Raw genomic sequence first — 21,220 nt, 5'->3', positions numbered from 1 at the left:
CCAATGGAATGTTGGCCTTCATAACAAGAGGAGTTGAGTATAGGAGCAAAGAGGTCCTTCTACAGTTGTACCAGGCCCTGGTGAGACCTGGAGTACTGTGTGCAGTTTTGGTCTCCAAATTTGAGGAAGGATATTCTTGCTATTGAGGGCGTGCAGCGTAGGTTCACTAGGTTAATTCCCAGAATGGCGGGACTGTCATATGTTGAAAGGCCGGAGCAATTAGGCTTGTATACACTGGAATTTAGAAGGATGAGGGGGGATCTTATTGAAACATATAAGATATTTAGGGGATTGGACACATTAGAGGCAGGAAACATGTTCCCAATGTTGGGGGAGTCCAGAACAAGGGGCCACAGTTTAAGAATAAGGGGTAGGCCATTTAGAACGGAGATGAGGAAGAACTTTTTCAGTCAGAGAGTGATGAAGGTGTGGAATTCTCTGCCTCAGAAGGCAGTGGAGGCCAGTTCGTTGGATGCTTTCAAGAGAGAGCTGGATAGAGCTCTTAAGGATAACGGAGTGAGGGGGTATGGGGAGAAGGCAGGAACGGGGTACTGATTGAGAGTGATCAGCCATGATCGCATTGAATGGCGGTGCTGGCTCGAAGGGCTGTATGGCCTACTCCTGCGTCTATTGTCTATTGTCCTGGCAACATCCTCGTAAATCTTATTTGTACCTTTTCCAACTTGATAACATCTTTCCTATAACATGGCGCCCAGAACTGAACACAATACTCTAAATGCAGCCTCACCTACATCTTATACAGTTATACAGCATAGAAACAGGCTCTTCGGCCCAACTCATTCACGCTGACCAAGCTGCGTCATCTACTCTAGTCCCATGTGTAGCTTACACGCCTATCTAGATTCATCCCCCCCCTAATGGTCCACAGGACTCTGTCCTCTCCCTCAAAGGTCCAAACTATGTCCCGTCCACTGTGCCCTCGACTCATTGGTTCACAGAACTGTGGTACCACTGTGCCTGCCGCACTGCGTTACAGATGTGAAAGAGGGGCTTACGTTCTGGTGACCTTTGCTGAGTGCATGAATAATGAATAAACAATAGAATGTTTTGTTACTAGAAAACATTACATAATTTCTGCCAGGTCATCTGCCTAGGTTTTCCCAATCAAAGTGCAACAAATGACATCAAATAATTGCCCATTATTTATTTAACCTGTCTTCATCCAACCTGTAGTCTTTTTAAAATGTCACGTAATCTTTTAATGGTTTACTATGTTTCCAATGCAATACTAGTTACAAATCTGCTAAATCAGGGATTTGGTTTGATAAATGATAATCCCAAGCAAATACATAAAGGAATAAAAGGGTAACTAGAGAGAGAATGGGGCCCCTCGGGAATCAAAGCAATCTACTTGGTGTCAAGCATATGAGATGGACAAAGTCCTCAATGAGTATCTCTCCTCCTTTATGGTGGCGAAAGACTGGAGGACTGAGGAACTTGAGGCAGTCAATGGAAGTGGCTTGAGAGCAGTCATTAGTTACGGTCAAAGAGGTGCTGAAGCTCCTGATGCGTATGAAGGTAGACAAATCGCCCAGGCCAGATCAGATATATCAGAGGGCACTGGGAAACTAGAGAGGAAATTGCAGGAGCTCTGGCTGAAATTTACGAGTCGTCATTAAATACAGGAGAGATGCTCGAAGACTGGAGGGAGGCAAATGTTGTGCCTCTATTTAAGAATGGCTGCAGGAAAAAGATGGAACTGTAGGCCAGGAGCTTAACCTCTGTAGTTGGGAAGTTACTAGAGAGTATTCAGAGGGATAAGATATACGTGCATTTGGATGGACAAGGGCTGATTAGGGATAGTCAGCATGAGTTTTTTAAAGATATGACCAAAAAGGTTGATGAGGACGGAGCTGTAGATGTTGTATATATATACTTCAGCAAAGCATTTGATAAGGTTCCACATGGTAGGCTGCTCTGGAAGGATAGATTGCATTGGATCCAAGGAGATAGCTGAATGGATAGAAAATTGGCTTCATGGAAGGAAGCAGAGGGTAATGGTGGAAGGTTGCTTCTTGGATTGGAAGCCTGTGAATAGTGTTGTGCCTCAGGGTTCGGTGTTGGGTCCATTACTGTTTGTCAGCTATATTAATGCATGGCAATATTAGCAAGTTTGCAGATGATACAATAGCTGGCGGTATTGCAGATAGTGAAGATGGCTATCAAAAATTACAGCAGGATCTTGATCAGTTGGCCTGGATGGAGTTTAATACAGAGAAATGTGCGATTTTGCATTTTAGAAAGTCTAACATGGGCCAGTGAATGGTAGGGCTCTGGGGAGAGTTATAGAGCAGAGGAATCCGGAAGTGTACATAGTTCCTTGAAGTGGCGTCACAAGTAGTTAAGATGGTCAAAAAGACTTTCGGCACATAGAAACATAGGCACATTGGCCTTCACTAGTCAGACTATTGAGTATAGTTTGGGAGGTCATGTTCCAGTTGTATAAGACATTGGTGAGGTCGCATTTAGAGGATTGTGTTCAGTTTTGGGCACCATGTTATAGGAAAGATGTTGTCAAGCTGGTAAGGGTATAGAGAATACGTACGAGGACTAGAGGGTCTGAGCTATAGGGAGAGGATGAGCAGGCTGGGACACTATTCCTTAGAGCACAGGAGGATGAGGGGTGAGCTTATACACACATATAAAATAATGAGAGAATAAATCGGGTAGATGCAGAGTCTCTTCCCCAGAGTGGGGGAATCGAGAACCAGAGGACATAGGTTTAAGGTGAAGGGGGCAACATCCTCGTAAACCTTCTCTGCACTCTGTGGGGGAAACCGAAGCAGCTGGGGGAATGATTGCCAAAGGGCCTAGTAGTGAGATGGGTCATTCTATGAATGGACTAATATAGACCTGATTGGCTAGGTCTATAAATTCCAACATCCCTTTCAGGCCGTGAAGCAAAATAATCCCAGCTCCTCCACTTAGAGCACCATACACTTTGCTTCAAATCAGCAATCGTCACCACTTGTTCCAAACAGCATTCCCTGCATTTTGACGCTTATAGGTTACAGTACAATGTCCAGATTCCCTTTCCTTTATGCTGATTCTGTGTACAATCACCTCCAAAGTCTCACCTCCTCCTCCCTGGAACTCTCTGGAAGAATCCCTGCCAGAGTACTGAAATGACCTGCCATCATCTTTGATGGCAATCCCAGTTAGTACAGATGGAGGGAATCTATGTGTAACATCTCCCTATCTTGATAATCTCTACTCTCTGGCGCAACTTACACCAATGTTATATTCGATGCAAAAAGGGATCAGAAGATACCATAAAGGTACTTTCACACATAAAATGGACCAAGCTGCCATTGGAACTTAATGGGGCTCTTAAATGAACATTTCAACAAGTAGTGAGATGAGTAGTGAACAGACTAGAAGAGGAAATATTCCCATGGGGACATGCACTTGATTGACTGGCTGACATTATACTCACCAAGCCAGAGCTACAATGATATGAAGATGCAAGGAACTGCAGATGCTGGTTTATTCCAGAGGAATTCCATGGGCAGGAACTGAACAAACTCATGTTATTGTGGACACAAAGTGCTGGAGTAACTCAGCGGGTCAGGCAGCATCTCTGGAAGACATATATAGGCAACGTTTCGAGTTGAGAAGGGGTATGACTCAAAACGTCGCCAATCCATATCTTCTAGAGATGCTTCCTGACTTGTTGAGGTACTTCAGCACTTTGTGTCTACAATGACATGAGATTGTTTAGTTCCTACCCATGGAATTCCTTTGATCAGGACTTCAACAGGATTTAGGATTTGTCCTAGATCTGTGAACCGGACATTTCACTGCCATAAAACCCACTCACTAACTTTTCAAAATACTGAAACACCCTGAACAGTTGTGCCAAATGCCTTGTATGATATTGGTTAACAATTAAACATTTCCTTCATGTAACAATGAGTTCAATAAATAATCCAAGAGCATGAAGCAATCAAATCAAGAACTTTGTGACTTACTGCAAACATTCTGTGATAATATTGTAAAGAGGGTTTATGTCAATCAATTGTCAGGAGTATGATTATGCTTTATAAAAGAGGGTTCATTTAGGGCTAGTCAGGAAACTATAGGCAAGGCTGATCACCCCAACTGATAGAAGCCTGTTGCAGATCAAATGCTGTGTTATCGGAGCTTTTCAAACAAGCTCCAATGACACTGCAAGTGCATCTTTAAAGATTATTATAACCTTTATTTGTATCATAAAGAATAAATGACGGATTGATTTCAGTGGGTTACCTCATGATTCTCCCTGTAGTCTAGGGCAGGATCTATGAACAACAGTCTTGCCCTGAGGGCCCCATTGGGAGCCAGTTGGGCTGCAGCATTGTATTAATGTGCAAACATCCAACCACATGGTTGAAAGTGCAACCAGTGGGTGATGTACCACAACCACAAAGACCAGACAAACTGCGCTCCATTTTTACATAAAACATAGAACGGTACAGCACAAGAACAAGCCTTTGGCCCACAAATGTCTGCGCAAAACATGATGCCAAGACCAACTCTATCTGGCTGCACATAATGCACATCCCTTCGTATCCATGTACTTACCTAAAAGCCTCTTAAACACCACATGGTCCTCAATTCCACTTGGCTAATTGGAGATGTTTTTGCACAGTGACGGCATAAATATTTCTCTATCACTCAAAACATTGGACCCAGAATGTGGTTTTGTAGGAAAACTCTCTCCCCTACTGCTGGCAAAATACTGGAGAACAAGGTTAAGCTTGGTGCAGACAAGTTGAGGGAGCAAAAAAAAGATCTTTCCAGCCTTTTTCAAAAATATTGCCCCATTTTTGACCAAACACCATCTCTGAGCTTATCGTTGGGGCTGGAGCAATTCAAGCCATCCTTGTGAAAACAAGGAACTACAGGTGCTGTTTACACAAAAGAACAAAGAGTGCTTAAGTAACAGCTGGTTAGTCAGCATCTCTGGAGTAACATGGATCGGTGATGTTTTGGACCAATTGTGGAGGGGGAGAATAATATGCCAGGGTTATCACATCCGTGGATGTGGTAAATCTGTACTTTGGTACCAAGGCTTCTAAAACTGATATAAGTAACCAAAAAAAATAATTTTTAATTGATAAATGAATGAACTGCAAAAGTGTACAGTGACTGCAAGTATCACTGGACCCAAGTTTTTAAACTCTGACTTGTGACTGTGGAAAAACTATTGCCACATATAAAACTTAATTTCCCTCAGCTAGATACAGTATAAGTGCTGTAAACCTCTGGACCCGAAGGTCCTCCTGAAATTATATTCAACCGCTGGCCATGTGAAAGGATCATTCGTCATTGTGAAAAATGGACAAGAAAGGATTGGCTACATCTGGGTTCTCTCAGAATAATAATCAAATATACGCACCAGCAGAGACCGTGAATATTTCATTGATGCATGAAGAAATCTGGTTATGGGGGGGGATTGGGTTGCTTTGAACTGCGGGGGTACATTGTGGGATTATTAATCACCCATTGGAGAGCTCAGTGTGAGGGCAATGGATAGAAACTGTCCTGAGTTTATATGTAACAAAATCTAACCTTTCCTCTTTCTCTCTCCCCCAGTCTGCCGCCGATGAACACGTGGGTGAAAGTGATGAGAATGTGGAGCGAGGCAACTGGTCTTCGAAGACCGACTACCTGCTCTCAGTGATCGGGTTCACTGTGGGTCTGGGCAACATCTGGAGATTCCCTTACCTGGCGTACAGGAACGGAGGAGGTACTGTAGAGGTTTCACAATACATGAGAGGGAAAGGCAGCAAAGGAAATGATAAGGAGTATCATACATTAGGAATACATTAGGAATAGTTACATTTAGTAAACAAGGGGATGTTAATTATATCATATAATAACATTAATTGTATCAAGTAATAAAAGTGGGTTAACTACACCAAATAATAACGTAGGTTGATACAAAGAGAAAATGCTTCAGTCTCATGGCATCAAACTGTACATTTTTACTGGAGATATGGGTGTGGAATTATGACGATACTTAGTGAGATATTTCAATCAGACAATATTTAAAATGAAAATCACCTGTTGAGCCTCAGTAGGTTGCCTTGATTAGAGGCTGGAGTGTGGACTTTTCATTAGTTGTGGAATTCAGATCACAACTGAATATCAGACTGCCACCTGTAACTCTTTGTATTTAAAAAAATGCCTCGTGAATCTTTAAATTTTGTCTCCGTCACCTTAATACTATGCCTTCATAAGTATTTGGCGTTTTACTCCAGGAAAAAAAATCTGAGTTTCATAATTTTATATACTTCTATCAGATTACTCCACAGCCTCCAGCTCTCCAGAGAAAACAATCTGAGTTAGTCCAACCTCTCCTTATAGCTAATTATTCCAGGCAATATCCTGGTGAACCGGTCTCAGTGGTTTAGATCAGGGGCCTTCCACAACCCCATAAACCTGAGGTTGATAGAAATAAGGAGGGAAAATAAGGAAAAATGTTGTATGACAAGAACTTACTAAAACAGGGAGAATTGGTTATTTACATTCATTCAGTGAGTGAATTTTCCCAAGAGGGAATTTCTCAATTAACCATTCAATTTCTCAAAGCTCAGAATTGGAGCTGAGACCAGAACATGTCCCAAATGTTAATGGAATGTTTTCGTAGGAAACTTTGGTGTGGCCATAGCTCGGATGATCAGGTCGCAGAACCAGAAGATAAATTTATTTTCTCTATAAGTACTGATGAACTCAGTGGATGGATAAAGGCAAAGTATATAGACAGGTAGTCAGAGAGAAGGAATGAATAGATAGATTGATAAATCCATCAGGAAAGCACAATTTCTAAAGGTCGTCTTAACCCAACCCACCTGGCGTACAGGGAAATTCAAATCAAATGCATATATTTGCCTCGACTAATTTCTTTCTCAAATGAAGGTCTTTTTTGCAGGTGCTTTTCTTATTCCCTACACTCTCATGTTGGCGCTGGCTGGGATGCCGATGTTTTTCTTTGAATCGTCTTTTGGGCAGTTTGCCAGCCTCGGACCTGTTGCAGTGTGGAAAGCCGTGCCAATACTACAAGGTTAATGTTTATTCAGTAACAGCAATTCAATTTCAGAACAAGTTGGTCAGTTGAATTGTATTTTTTTTTCCAATTTGCTTAAGTAGTGTTTATATTCTGACCTATTATATACTTTTACAAAGACAGTGAAAAGACACAGTGAGATGCCACAGCTGCACAGTTTGCAGTGCACATTGCTTTGGTGTACACTGAAGACACAATAACAAGGCAAGGTATTTGTTTCTCACAAAATCTGACTAATCTAATCTAAGTAAAATGAAAATAACTTGAAACTGCTGCCATTCCTTGTTCTACAATTAGTCAGATGTTAAACTCAATTCCTGGAATTCTTTCAAACTGTCATTCACTATTTCACATGCTACCATTTTCATTTTACTTAAAGAGATGCTGCTTATAGATTGTGTGGGAAGTGAATGACTTACCTTTTTATTATGTCTTCAGTGTATCTGAAAGCAAACTGTCCTCAAAAGATGACCTGTCAACAGTGCAACAGTTCATTGTAGAGTCATACAGCACAGAAGCAGGCCCTTCGGCTCAACTTCGTCATGCCAACCAAAATGGTTCATCTCACCCCATTTGGCCACTGTCCTCTAAACGTTCCTATCCATGTACCTATCCAAACATCTTTTTAATGCTGTTATAGAACCTCCCTCAACTAACTCCTTGCTCCTTTGGCAGCTTGATCCATATACCCACCACCCTCATAATGAAAAAGTGGCCCCTCAGGTTCCTATCAAGTCTTTCTCCTCTCACCTTAAACTTGCATCCTCTGGTTCTTGATTTCTTTACCCTGAGTAAAAACCTGTGCATTCACCGTATTATTTTCACTCTGTAAGATTATGTCCTCTGTGGTGCTGGAGTAACAGTGCTGGAGCAACTCAAAAGGTCAGGCAACATCTCTGGAGAACATGAATAGGTGATGTTTTGGTGCAGGACCCTTCTCCAGATTGTGTAGGGGGGGGGTTAAGAGAGCTGGAAGAGAGGAGGGGCAAGATAAAGCCTGCAATTAGTAGGTGCAACAGGTGAGGGGGGATTTTGATAGGTAGACAGTTGGACAAAGGCCAGAGATGAAAATACAGATGGTGTGCGACAAAAGGATTGAAGAATTGCAAATTGTGAAGCTAGAGAAAGAAATGTATGTGGAAGGGAAGGGCAGAGGACAAAACTAGTGTTCCCTCGAGTCTCTCATAGTGGTGGGAGCTCTTAGAAAGGGCAGCTCACTGGAGCTTCTCTGACAGTAATGTGCCTTCACACACCTCATTGAAGCAACAGGAATGAATGCACACCAACAACTCTACTTACTCAGGAGACTGAAGAAATTCAGTATGTCTGCCATGATTGTTGCAAACTTCTACAGAAGCACCATAGAAAGCATACTGCTGCATCACAGCTTGGTTTGAGAACAGCTCTGCCCAAGACCGCATGAAACTGTAGAGAGTTGTGCATGTAGCCCAGACCATCAGATAAACCAGACTCCCCACCATTGCCTCCACCTACACCTCACTGCCTAATGAAAGCAGCCAACATGATCAACATCATATCACCCTCGTCATCCCTTTTTCTCTCAGCTCCCGTTGGCCGGGAAATGCAGAAGCTTGAAAGCAAGACTTAGGAACAGTTTCTTCCCCTTTGTTAGCAGGCATCTGAACAGTCCTTGCATAAGCTGGGGTATAGTAGGTATAGTAGAATTCTCTGCTACATTGCAGATATTGGACTTTGTCTCTGAAACATTTGTGCGACAATGCTGAGTACTATATTCTGCACTCTGTATCATTACTTCTACTTGTACTTGAGTTTGGCTGGATTGTAATTAAGTATAGTATTATCTGATTTAATAGCATACAAAACAAAGATTTTCACTGTACCTCATTCTCAACGGATGCATTTTGACCTGCTGAGCTACTCTAGCAATTTGTGTCTTTATTTCTTATGTAATTTCCATTTTTTTTGTTCTATCTTAAGGAGTGGGGATTGCTATGGTACTTCTGATTACATTAGTGCACGTTTCCTACAACTGCATCATCGCCTACAGCCTGTTCTACCTGTTTGCCTCCTTCCAATCGCCCCTGCCGTGGTCAGACTGCTTCAGCTGGTGGGGTGCGGATGAAACCTGCAGTCGGACACCCAGAGGTGGCGTTTTGTGTAATGTCTGTACAATAAATATTCAACTTTTACTCTCTTCAGAAGTTCTCCTGTCAGTCAGAATGATTGAGAAACTGAATCAGACTAGGATAGCGGGTGATGCCTGCCCATGTGACCCAGGCTAGGTATATGGTGTTGACTGCCCATGTGACCCAGGCTAAGTATGTGGCGATGCCTGCCCATGTGACCCAGGCTAGGTATGTGGTGATGCCTGCCCATGTGACACAGGCTAGGTATGTGGTGTTGACTGCCACAGAGTGATTTTAAGCATAATCAAACAATTTAAGTCCACATATTTTTGCAGCATGGAGGAAGGGTTTATCAGACAACTTGTGATTACAGTCTTCCTTTCGAAGGAATAACTGTCTTTACTATAGCACATCAGGTTTGTTTTTACTGCCAGGATGTTTTTTTGGTCAATATTCCAGCCACAGGTTACATGTTACCCACCGATTCCCACAGAAAGGAGTTTCCCGCGCAGACAACACGGGGTCTGAGGGGATGGTGCTCCCTCGTTTCTCTTCAAAAGGCCATTTCCAGGCCATGCTTTGCCTCCTTGAATAAGCTGCTGATATTTGCTGTTCAGTCTCATCTTCGTGTAATTAGGTTTCTTCACAAGTTACTGAATGTGTGAGTTGATAACAAAGAGAGAAACATTGAGTCAGATTTCACTCACAACTCCCACAAAATAAAAACCCTGCAGATGCCGGGAATCTGAAATATAAACAAGGTGTGCTGGAGACATTCATTATGTCAGGCAGCATCTGTGGAAAGAGAAAGACTAAACCTTTCATAAGATCTAGGAAAAAGAGAAAACAAGGTGGGGGGAACGACAGTCATACAGCTCAGCAACAGGTCTTTGGGCCTAACCTATCCATGCCGACCAAGAAACCCCATCTACACTCGTCCCATTTGCTGCGTTTGGTCCATAAAACTTTCCTATCCATGTACAAATGTATTTTAAACGTTGTGATAGTATCTGCCTAAACTATCTCCTCTGGCAGCTCATTCTACATAACCACAACCCTTAGTGAAAACGTTGCCCCTCAGGTTCCTATTAAATCTTGCCCCTCTCACTTTAAACACATGCTCAGGTTCATTAATATTTTAAGACACCATACGGCAAATACTCAGGATGAGAAACATAGAGTTACAGAGAAGTGGAGATGTGGAGCCAGTACAGGCCGGGTAACCCGATGGCTTCCTTCTGGCTATATGTTGCTCAGAGTTCTTTATATTCAGATTGTTTCTGTGACAACTCATTGAAGGATAGGTTTGTACTTTAATGCCTAAATTTGGCATTCAGACTATTGGCATTAGAGGATCACAGACAGGGTGATCAGCAGAGCAAGATCTGCTGTGAGCAGAGTGTGCACACTGTTCCTCTATGTCTGACTCTTCTGAACCCTCACTCACCTGATAACAGGGGTCACACTGATTCAAAGACAATAATGACCCCGTTTATTTGTGTAGAAATGAATCTTTTTTCCAAAGATATGTTCTTCTCATCCACACCCCACATTTTCCAGATCCGTTCTGCAACCTCACTCTGGACAGCGGATATTCAGAAGTCGTTAATGCAACCTGGCTGCAGGCAAACAACAAAACCTGTTCCAATGGATCGGAAATCCATGTTCCTCACCAGGGTCCAGGTGAACAATACTGGGAGTAAGTAATTGTTGCAGAGCACGGCACTATTCACCTGCACTGTGGTACCAGCAGACTCCTCCTGGGGAGGGTATATGTCTGCTTGGATGAGTGATGATTGGAGTTTCATTTGGATTGAGGTTTATTTGCATCTTGTGTCTGTTACTGAATACCATCACAGGAGTTAATAACATCTTGATTTTAACACAAGGATTTATTCAAATGCATTTATGCTGTGTAGACATTGTGAAGTGTTTTAATTTTCCTTCTCTTTAAGTAAAATGATCATTATCAGAGTTTGTAAATGTTACATTGTTCAAATTATCGATCTTGTCAGGGTCAGTTTGTGCATGCAATGAATAGCATTTTATTTAACCTCTAGATCTGAGGAACTTACTGGAAATGAGAGTGCCAATTGTTAAATTTGTTAGCTAGGTAAACATAGAAAAATTATAGCATAGGAACAGGCCCTTCAGCCCACCATGTCTGATGGCTCCACAATGCCAAGGTAAACTAATCTCCTCTGCCTGCACATAATCTATACCCCTCCATTCCCAGCATATGAATGTACCTAAAAGCCTCTTAAATGCCACTATCGTTCGTACCTGCCTTCACCACCACCCCTAGCAGCACCCTCCAGGCACCCACCGTATTCTGCGCAAAATCTTGTCCCACACACCTCATTTAAACCCTGCCCTTCGTTAAGTTCGTTTGCACTGAGAAAGAATACTGGAGACGGAGGTGTAGTTTAGTTTAGTTTAGAGATACAGCGCAGAAACAGGCCCTTCAGCCCACCATGTCCGCACCGGCCAGCGATCCCCGCACATTAACACTACCCATCACACACTAGGGACAATTTTCTCATACACCAAGCCAATTAACCTACATACCTGTACATCTTTGAAGAGTGGGAGGAAACCAAAGATCTTGGAGAAAACCCTTGCGGTCACGGGGAGAACGTACATACTCCGTATGTACGGAGCACTCGTTGTTGGGATCAAACCCGGGTCTCCGGTGCTGCAAGGCAGCAGCTCTACTGCTGCACACCGTGGCCGCCCTAATTAACACCTGCCCATTGATCCAGTGAAACGTTGACAAGGTCTATCCTGCAGCCTTATCAACATTGACATCTGGGACCAATGTGACTTTCACCTTAGCAACCACAAATCTCAATCTTATCATCTGAAGTCAGCTGTGGAGATGTTGGTTCGTGAAGTAAAGGGAAGCAAAAGCCCTCAATCAACAGGGGTTTGCTTCCTCTCAGAGTCTTGGTCCATTTCATGTTACTGAGGAATCAACACCTGGTGTACTCTAACTCAGAAAAATCCCAGACATATTCACTGGCTCCTTCAAATTCCTATGATGCATCTAAAGGGTAGACAGTCAGAACCCTTTTCCCCAGGATGAAGATATCAAATACTAGAAGGTATAACTTTATGGTGAGAGGGGCGAGGTTTAAAGGAGATGTGCAGGGCAAGTTAAAAAAAATATATAAACACAGAAAATGGGGAGTACCTGTCAAGAGTCAAGTGCTTTATTGTTATATGTTCCAGATAGAACAATAAAATTCTTACATGCAGCAGCTCAACAGAAAATGTAAACATAGTACATTTGCAAGGGATATGGGGAGAAGGCAGGAACAGGGTACTGATTGTGGATGATCAGCCATGATCACATTAAATGGTGGTGCTGGCTCGAAGGGACGAATGGCCTACTCCTGCACCTATTGCCTATGTATCTAGTATTCTGTAAACAATAAACAAGAACAAAAGCATATATATATATATATATGTATACACACCCACACACACATATAAAACAAACAATAATATTGCAAAAAGACAAAACCAATGCCCCCAAGTCTATGTAGTTCAGAGCTTATTTGGAGGTTGTAGTGTTTAATAGCCTGATGGCTGTTGGGAAGAAGCTGTTCTTGAACCTGGACATTACACACAGGAGATTAGTGGGCAAAATTAGGGCACATGGTATTGGGGGTCGGGTACTGACATGGATAGAAAATTGGTTGACAGACAGAAAGCAAAGAGTGGGGATAAATGGGTCCCTTTCGGAATGGGAGGCAGTGACCAGTGGGGTACCGCAAGGTTCGGTGCTGGGACCCCAGCTATTTACGATATACATTAATGACTTAGACGAAGGGATTAAAAGTACCATTAGCAAATTTGCAGATGATACTAAGCTGGGGGGTAGTGTGAATTGTGAGGAAGATGCAATAAGGCTGCAGGGTGACTTGGACAGGTTGTGTGAGTGGGCGGATACATGGCAGATGCAGTTTAATGTAGATAAGTGTGAGGTTATTCACTTTGGAAGTAAGAATAGAAAGGCAGATTATTATCTGAATGGTGTCAAGTTAGGAGGAGGGGGAGTTCAACGAGATCTGGGTGTCCTAGTGCATCAGTCAATGAAAGGAAGCATGCAGGTACAGCAGGCAGTGAAGAAAGCCAATGGAATGTTGGCCTTCGTAACAAGAGGAGTTGAGTATAGGAGCAAAGAGGTCCTTCTACAGTTGTACCGGGCCCTGGTGAGACCGCACCTGGAGTACTGTGTGCAGTTTTGGTCTCCAAATTTGAGGAAGGATATTCTTGCTATGGAGGGCGTGCAGCGTAGGTTCACTAGGTTAATTCCCGGAATGGCTGGACTGTCGTATGTTGAAAGGCTGGAGCGATTGGACTTGTATACACTGGAATTTAGAAGAATGAGGAGGGATCTTATTGAAACATATAAGATAATTAGGGGATTGGACACATTAGAGGCAGGAAACATGTTCCCAATGTTGGGGGAGTCCAGAACAAGGGGCCACAGTTTAAGAATAAGGGGTAGGCCATTTAGAACGGAGATGAGGAAGAACTTTTTCAGTCAGAGAGTGGTGAAGGTGTGGAATTCTCTGCCTCAGAAGGCAGTGGAGGCCAGTTCGTTGGATGCTTTCAAGAGAGAGCTGGATAGAGCTCTTAAGGATAGCGGAGTGAGGGGGTATGGGGAGAAGGCAGGAACGGGGTACTGATTGAGAGTGATCAGCCATGATCGCATTGAATGGCGGTGCTGGCTCGAAGGGCTGAATGGCCTACTCCTGCACCTATTGTCTATTGTCTATTACAGTTTTCAGGCCCCGATATCTTCTTTACGATGGCAGGAGTGAAATGAGTGTGTGGCCAGGCTGGTGTGGGTCACTGATGATGATTCCTGTAAATCCCTTCGATGGTGGGAGGTCAGAACCTGTGATGGACTAGGCAATGGCCACCATTATTTGCAGCAGGCAAAGTGTTGCCAGGGGTGGAGGTAGATAGGAAAGTGGCATTTAAGAGACTTTTGGACAGGATTATGCATACGTAGGGAATGGATTATGTGCAGGCAGTTAAGAGATGGTCTAGGCATCATGTTCGGCACAGACATTGTGGATCAAAGGGCTCCGTTCCTGGCCTGTAATGTTCTGTTCTAAATAAAACATAGAAAAATAGTTGCAGGAGTAGGCCATTCAGCCGTTCGAGCCAGCACCGCCATTCAATATGATCATGGCTGATCATCTAAAATCAGTGCCCCGTTCCTGCTTTTTCCCCATATCCCTTGATCCCTTTAGCCCTAAGAGTTAAATCTAACTCTCTTGAAAACATCCAGTGAATTGGCCTCCACTGCCCTAAGAGCTAAATCTAACTCTCTCTTGAAAACATCCAGAGAATTCCACAGATTCACAACTCTCCGGGTGAAAAAAATGTTTCCTCGTCTCAGTCCTAAATGGCTGACCCCTTATTCTTAAACTGCAGGCATGCGAGTGAGGTAAAAAGAGGAAAAGATCCGAGTGGTTGCTCGAGGCGTACAACGGGGGTCAAAAATGTACACACAAAATTACCATTTTCAAGCCTCTTTTAGTGCATTTCAAAGTAAAAACAGACAGTGCTGCTATCTCTGTAGCATTTGTTGTAGAGTTTGCTGTATGATTCCAGTATATATATCACCATAACTCACTATGAGAGAATAAAATCTGTGAAGCAGAGGTTTCCAGGCCAGGTGAACACAAGATAGAATCAAAATAAAATTCCAGATGTTGGAAATCTGAAATAAAAACAGAAGACGATGGAAACACTCAGCAGGTCAAGCAGATTGTATGGAAAGAGAAAGAGTCAACTAACCCTCAACACCGGTGCTTCTCAGGGTTGTGTGCTCAGTCTACTTGGACACCTACAGGCATGTGAGTGAGGCAAAAAAAGAGGAAAAGAGCCGAGCGCTTGTGCGAGGCGTACAACGGGGGTCAGAAATTTACACACAAAATTACCAGTTTCAAGCCTCTTTTAGTGCATTTCAAAGTAAAAACAGACATCACAAAATACGGTGAATATGTCACTGTACACCAGGGGCCTCCATACCTTTCAGCGTGAGGGCCACATTATATATTTGGCACATTTTTGCAGGCCATAGGAAAAAATAAAGAAGTGTGAGTTTTATAAATTTAATGAACACAAAAAAGACTAGGTTACATTAGATTAGATTATGAAATGTTAAACTAGGTTAGGTTAGATTAGGTTAGTTTACATTAGGTTTATATGGCAACAAATAAATAATATTCAATTTTTTTAAAGAACTTGAAATATTGGAATATATATATACACCGTAGGTATACAATTATTTATAAAACAGAAAATTACAGTGACCACCAATGGGGAAGAGAGGGGGAAGGGGAGAGAGAGTGGGGGGGAATAGAGTGGGAGGGGGAGAGAAGAGGGGGGGAGAGAGTGGGGGTGGGAGAGAGAGTGGGGGGAGAGAGAGAGTGAGTGGGGGAGAGAGAGAGTGAGTGGGGGAGAGAGAGAGTGAGTGGGGGAGAGAGAGAGTGAGTGGGGGGGAGAGAGTGAGTGGGGGGGAGAGAGAGAGTGGGGGGGAGAGAGAGAGTGGAGGGGAGAGAGAGAGAGGGGGGGAGAGAGAGAGAGTGGGGGGGAGAGAGAGAGAGTGGGGGGGAGAGAGAGAGAGTGGGGGGGGAGAGAGAGAGAGAGTGGGGGGGAGAGAGAGAGAGAGTGGGGGGGGAAGAGAGAGAGAGTGGGGAGAAGAGAGTGCCGGATGTGGCCCGCGGGCCATAGTTTGGAGACCCCCTGCTGTACACTAATAACATTTTGAAGTAAATTCGCACATTAATTGATAATCAGCCCAAAAAGGTGGTAATTGGCTTTTCTGCCGTGTTTTATATTTTAACCCAGTCTTAATTAATTTAGTTATACAATCTTGCACTTAAATTTACTATTTACTCATTACAGTTCCACCACTGATTTTCTGGCACTCTTGGTTCCAGAGCCAAGGAAGACGGCTATGGGGATAGATTTGCTGGCTCCAGCTGGGCTGGAGTTCCAGAGCCCCGGCCGCAGGTTGCAAATTCAACCCACCGATCGGCCGTGGAAGTTTAGATGAGGTCAAGATTGGCTGCCTTGCCCAGCCTAGGTGCCACATTTTCAGGGAGACATCCAGGGCAGGGGGGATTTCTCGCGGAATCTCTAGCGACTGAATTGACAAATTGGCCATGGAAGTACCGATGAGGTCGAGATTGGCTGCCTTGCCCAGCCTAGGTGCCACATTTCCGGGGAGACTTCCAGGGCGCACGGCGGGGGGATTTCTCGCGGAACCCGTAGCGCACTCTAGCGGAACCTAGCGTTCATTACAAGTCTATACATCGGTTTTCTTTTTTCAATCCAATTTCTCCGTTTGTTTGGCAAAGTGAAAAACGTGGAAATCATGCAAAAAGCGCGGAAAATGGATTTTAAAAACGCGGAAATCCGCGGTAACGCGGAAAATTCACATGCCTGAAACTGTGACCCCTGGTTTTGGACTCCCCCAACATCGGGAACATTTTTTCCTGCATCTAGCCTGTCCAATCCTTTAAGAATTTTATGTTTCTATAAGATCCCCTGTCATCCTTCTAAATTCCAGTGAATACAAGCCCAGTCGACCCATTCTTTCATTATATGTCAGTCCCGCCATCCCGGGAATTAACCTGGTGAATCTATGCTGCACTCCCTCAATAGCAATAATGTCCTTCCTCAAAATAGGGGACCAAAATTGCACACAATGCGGTCTCACCAGGGCCCTGTACAACTACAGTAGGACCTCCTTGCTCCTAAACTCAAATACTCTCACAATGAAAGCCAACATGCCATTAGCTTTCTTCACTGCCTGCACTACCTGCATGCTTACTTTCAGTGACTGATGTACAAGCACACCCAGGTCTCGTTGCACCTTCCCTTTTCCTAATCTGACTCCATTCTGATAACAATCTGTTTTCCTGTTCTTGCCACCAAAGTGGATAACTTCACGTTTATCCACATTATGCTGCATCTGCCATGCATCTGCCCACTCACCCAACCTATCCAAGTCACCCTGCAGCCTCATAGCATCCTCCTCGCAGCTCACACTGCCACACAACTTTGTGTCATCCGCAAACTTGGAGATGTTACATTTAATTCCCTCATCTAAATCGTTTATGTTGTTTATAACTGGGGTCCCAGCATTGAGCCTTGCAGCACCCCACTAGCCACTGCCTGCCATTCTGAAAAGGGACCCGCTAATTCCTACTCTTTGCTTCCTGTCTGCGAACCAGTTCTCTATCCATGTCAATACCCTACCCCAAATACCATGTGCTCTAATTTTGCACACTAATCTCTTGTGTGGGACCTTGTCAAAGGCTTTTTGAAATCCTGGCGATCCTCTGATGTAACGATTTCCTTCTTGTCATCTTATTCAGTAAGGTGGTTTTACACCGGTCAAGGTCGATAGATGAAACGGGGGAGATTGTCTGGCACCTGGCTCTCTGTCTGCTTCTGGCCTGGCTGATAGTTGGGGCTGCCCTGTCTAAAGGAATCAAATCTTCAGGAAAGGTAAAAGGATTGGTGATGAAAGGGGTCACACTCTGGTGAAAAACTATGGATTTCCACATGAGAGACTTGTTTAGCAAATTTATCGGTCTATCTCAGTGATGCGAACACTGGCTCTTTGGGTGGGGTGGGGAGGGGTGGGGGGGGCGTTGGCCAGTTGAAGATCTTACCCTGAGTGAAGGAGCAGCAGCAACTCTCCAAAGCCTGAAACAAGTTCCTCACTCTAAAGGTTTCAGATGTTAGAAGGCTGATCAGGGCTAGCCATGGATTGAACACATTAAGGTAGTGGAAATATAGAGAAATATGATTAGTTTGAATATAAATGTCATAAAACCCTGTGAACAATGTTTTGTGACTCAAATATATTTCAGTCAGAGAGTTGTAACTCTGTGGAATTCACTGCCTCAGATGGCAGTGGAGGCCATGTCTCTGAATGCATTCAAGAGAGAACTAGATAGAGCTCTTAAGGATAGCGGAGTCAGGGAGTATGGGGGAGAAGGCAGGAACGGGGTACTGATTGAGAATGATCAGCCATGATCACATTGAATGGTGGTGCTGGCTCGAAGGGCCGAATGGCCTCCTCCTGCACCTATTGTCTATTGTCTATATTGTCCACAGTTTCCCTTTTTTCATTTGATATATGTCACAGCTGCAAGCACGGCATAGAGGTTAGAATGAAACTATACTATTTAAGTTTAGCTGATCGTGCAGTTCAATGTTAGATTTAGCTCTTTGGGCTAAAGGAATCAAGGGATATGAGGAGAAAGCGGGAACAGGGTACTGATTTTGGACAATCAGCCATGATCAAATTGAATGGCGGCACTGGCTTGAAGGGCCGAATGGCCTACTTTGCACCTATTTTCTATTTCCTAATGTTAAATAGCCATCATCCACCGCCTGTTTCACCGTTGAGGTCTTGGTTGGATGAAGGCTACATTGGGCAGGTGCTATAGACGGGAAGGTAGATGCTCCCGCCCCCACGAGTCTCGGGCAGATGAAGCTTGTCAGCCTGGGAAGGCAACCCATCTAGGAGAGGGAAAACGCTGATCTAAAACCTCCACTGCCTTGTGGCTATATCCAGTCATGGAAAAGGCTCCAGGAGTAAACCTCAAGAAAAAAACGTAGTCGGAGTCCCTGGGGCAGTTGGTCGTTGTCCACAACCTGATTCTGGCAGCTCCTGCGACGGCGCTGGTGCCAAACTGTAACGGCTCTGCTGTTCCTTTGGATCGATCAGTGACGTGGAGAGGGGGGACGTACTGCATGGGCAACAGTCCTTCATATGACATCGCCCAGGCTTGCATCCGACCACATATCGAAGCTGCTCTAGCCAAGGTTTGGAGCAAGCAGCCAACAACCAGGATGCATCACCTATGGTCAGCCATGACCGAGGGGGGCCTTAGAATGTTAAATACATGATCCATGTGGTTAATTTCTTCTGCTTCATTCTTTACTTTGACAATTATTCTTCCATTCCTGCCATTTAATGGAATTTAATGTTGAAATTGTACTAACCACAGGATAATCTAACAATTCCTCTCCATGTACAGGTGGTTTATTTCACTGCAACCTTCCCTTATGTTCTTCTGACCATACTTCTTATCCGAGGACTAACCCTGGAGGGAGCCCATAAAGGGATTGAATTCTACATTGGAAGCCAATCGGACTTCTTAAAACTGGCCGATGCTGAGGTAATCTCATCAGGATAATCCGTGATAGAATTATTTCATGTTTCATTTCATTTTTTTATGTTCTTTAGAAATTCAATTTGAAATTGCAATGCAACTTCAACATTTTGCTTCAAATGTGGGAAAACTAAGATCAGTAATTTTCTGTAAAATAAAACAGTTATAATGTAAGTTATAATCGAGCCCTTGTAGTGATTTCTGACAGGCTAGTTTGTGGTCTTGTGTTAAGATGAAGGATGGGGAAGATTTGCAATGGAAGAGATAGCATGGAGCTGAATGGGATTGGGAGACATGAAGCAGGGTGCACTGATTTTTTTCCCTTGAATCTTTGGACCCCTTTCATCACCAATCCTTTTACCTTTCCTGAAGATTGGAACAAATTCGGTAATGCTGAATTATCTACAGTGCCCTCCATAATGTTTGGGACAAAGATCCATCATTTATTTATTTGCCTCTGTACTCCACAATTTGAGATTTATAATATAAAAAATCACATGTGGTTAAAGTGCACATTGTCAGATTTTAATAAAGGCCATTTTTATACATTTTGGTTTCACCATGTAGAAATTACAACAGTGTTTCTGTATAGTCCCCCCATTTTAGGGCACCATAATGTTTGGGACACAGCAATATCATGTAAATGAAAGTAGTCATGTTTAGTATATTGTTGCATATCCTTTGCATGCAATGACTGCTTGAAGTCTATGATTCATGAACATCACTAGTTGCTGGGTGTCCTCTGGTGATGCTCTGCCAAGCCTGTATTGCACCCACCTTTAGCTTATGCTTATTTTGGGAGCTAGTCCCCTTCAGTTTTCTCTTCAGCATATAAAAATCATGCTCAATTAGGTTCAGATCGGGTGATTGACTTGGCCACTCAAGAATTGACTATTTTTTAGCTTTGAAAAACTCCTTTGTTGCTTTAGCAGTACGTTTGGGATCATTGTCTTGCTGTAGAATGAACCGCCGGCCAATTAGTTTTGAGGCATTTGTTTGAAATTGAGCAGATAGGATGTGTCTTCACACTACAGAATTCATTATGCTACTACCATCAGCAGTTGTATCATCAATGAAGAATAGTGAGCCAGTACCTTCAGCAGCCATGCATGCCTAGGCTATGACACCCCCACCACCGTGTTTCACAGATGAGATGGTATACTTTGGATCTTGGGCAGTTTCTTCTCTCCTCCATACTTTGCTCTTGCCATCACTCTGATATAAGTAAATCTTCGTCTCATTTGCCCACAAAAACCTTTTTCCAGAACTGTGGTTGCTCTTTTAAGTACTTCTTGGCAAATGGTAATCTGGTCATCCTATTTTTGCGGCTAACCAGTGGTTTGCATCTTGCAGTGTTGCCTCTGTATTTCTGTTCATGAAGTCTTCTGCGGACAGTGGTCATTGACAAATCCACACCTGACTCCTGAAGAGTGTTTCTGATCTGTCGGACAGGTGCTTGGGGACTTTTCTTTATTTTTGAGAGACTTCTTTTGTCATCAGCTGTGGAGGTCTTCCTTGGCCTGCCAGTCCCTTTGTGATTAGTAAGCTCACCAGTACTCTCTTTCTTCTTAATGATGTTCCAAACGGTTGATTTTGGTAAGCCTAAGGTTTGGCTGATGTCTCTAACAGTTTTATTCTTGTTTCTCAGTTTCCTAATAGCTTCTTTGACTTTCATTGGCACAACTCTGGTCCTCATGTTGATAAACAGCAATAAAGGTTTCCAAAGGTGATGGAAAGACGGGAGGAAAGACTACAATACAATACAATATATCTTTATTGTTATTGTACAGGGGTACAACGAGATTGGGAATGCAATA

The 21,220-nt window shown here is 43.4% G+C and overlaps 1 protein-coding gene across 1 annotated transcript in view; it reads left to right on the top strand.

Annotated features, from left to right (window-relative positions):
- Positions 1–5,340: 5,340 nt before the first annotated feature.
- LOC144600714 (sodium- and chloride-dependent neutral and basic amino acid transporter B(0+)-like) overlaps positions 5,341–21,220 on the top strand; it is a 39,823-nt gene continuing 23,943 nt past the window's right edge. The window contains exons 1-7 of the mRNA XM_078412626.1: positions 5,341–5,412; positions 5,599–5,752; positions 6,938–7,069; positions 9,032–9,199; positions 10,741–10,879; positions 17,592–17,724; positions 19,269–19,409. Coding sequence (XP_078268752.1) covers positions 5,341–5,412; positions 5,599–5,752; positions 6,938–7,069; positions 9,032–9,199; positions 10,741–10,879; positions 17,592–17,724; positions 19,269–19,409 — 939 coding nt within the window. The remainder of the gene's footprint in view (positions 5,413–5,598; positions 5,753–6,937; positions 7,070–9,031; positions 9,200–10,740; positions 10,880–17,591; positions 17,725–19,268; positions 19,410–21,220) is intronic.

This window comes from Rhinoraja longicauda, chromosome 15 (assembly GCF_053455715.1).
Source record: "Rhinoraja longicauda isolate Sanriku21f chromosome 15, sRhiLon1.1, whole genome shotgun sequence".
Taxonomy (NCBI): Eukaryota; Metazoa; Chordata; class Chondrichthyes; order Rajiformes; family Arhynchobatidae; genus Rhinoraja; species Rhinoraja longicauda.
The sequence above is the reverse complement of the archived record's forward strand: the minus strand, read 5'-3'. Positions and strand labels throughout refer to the sequence as shown.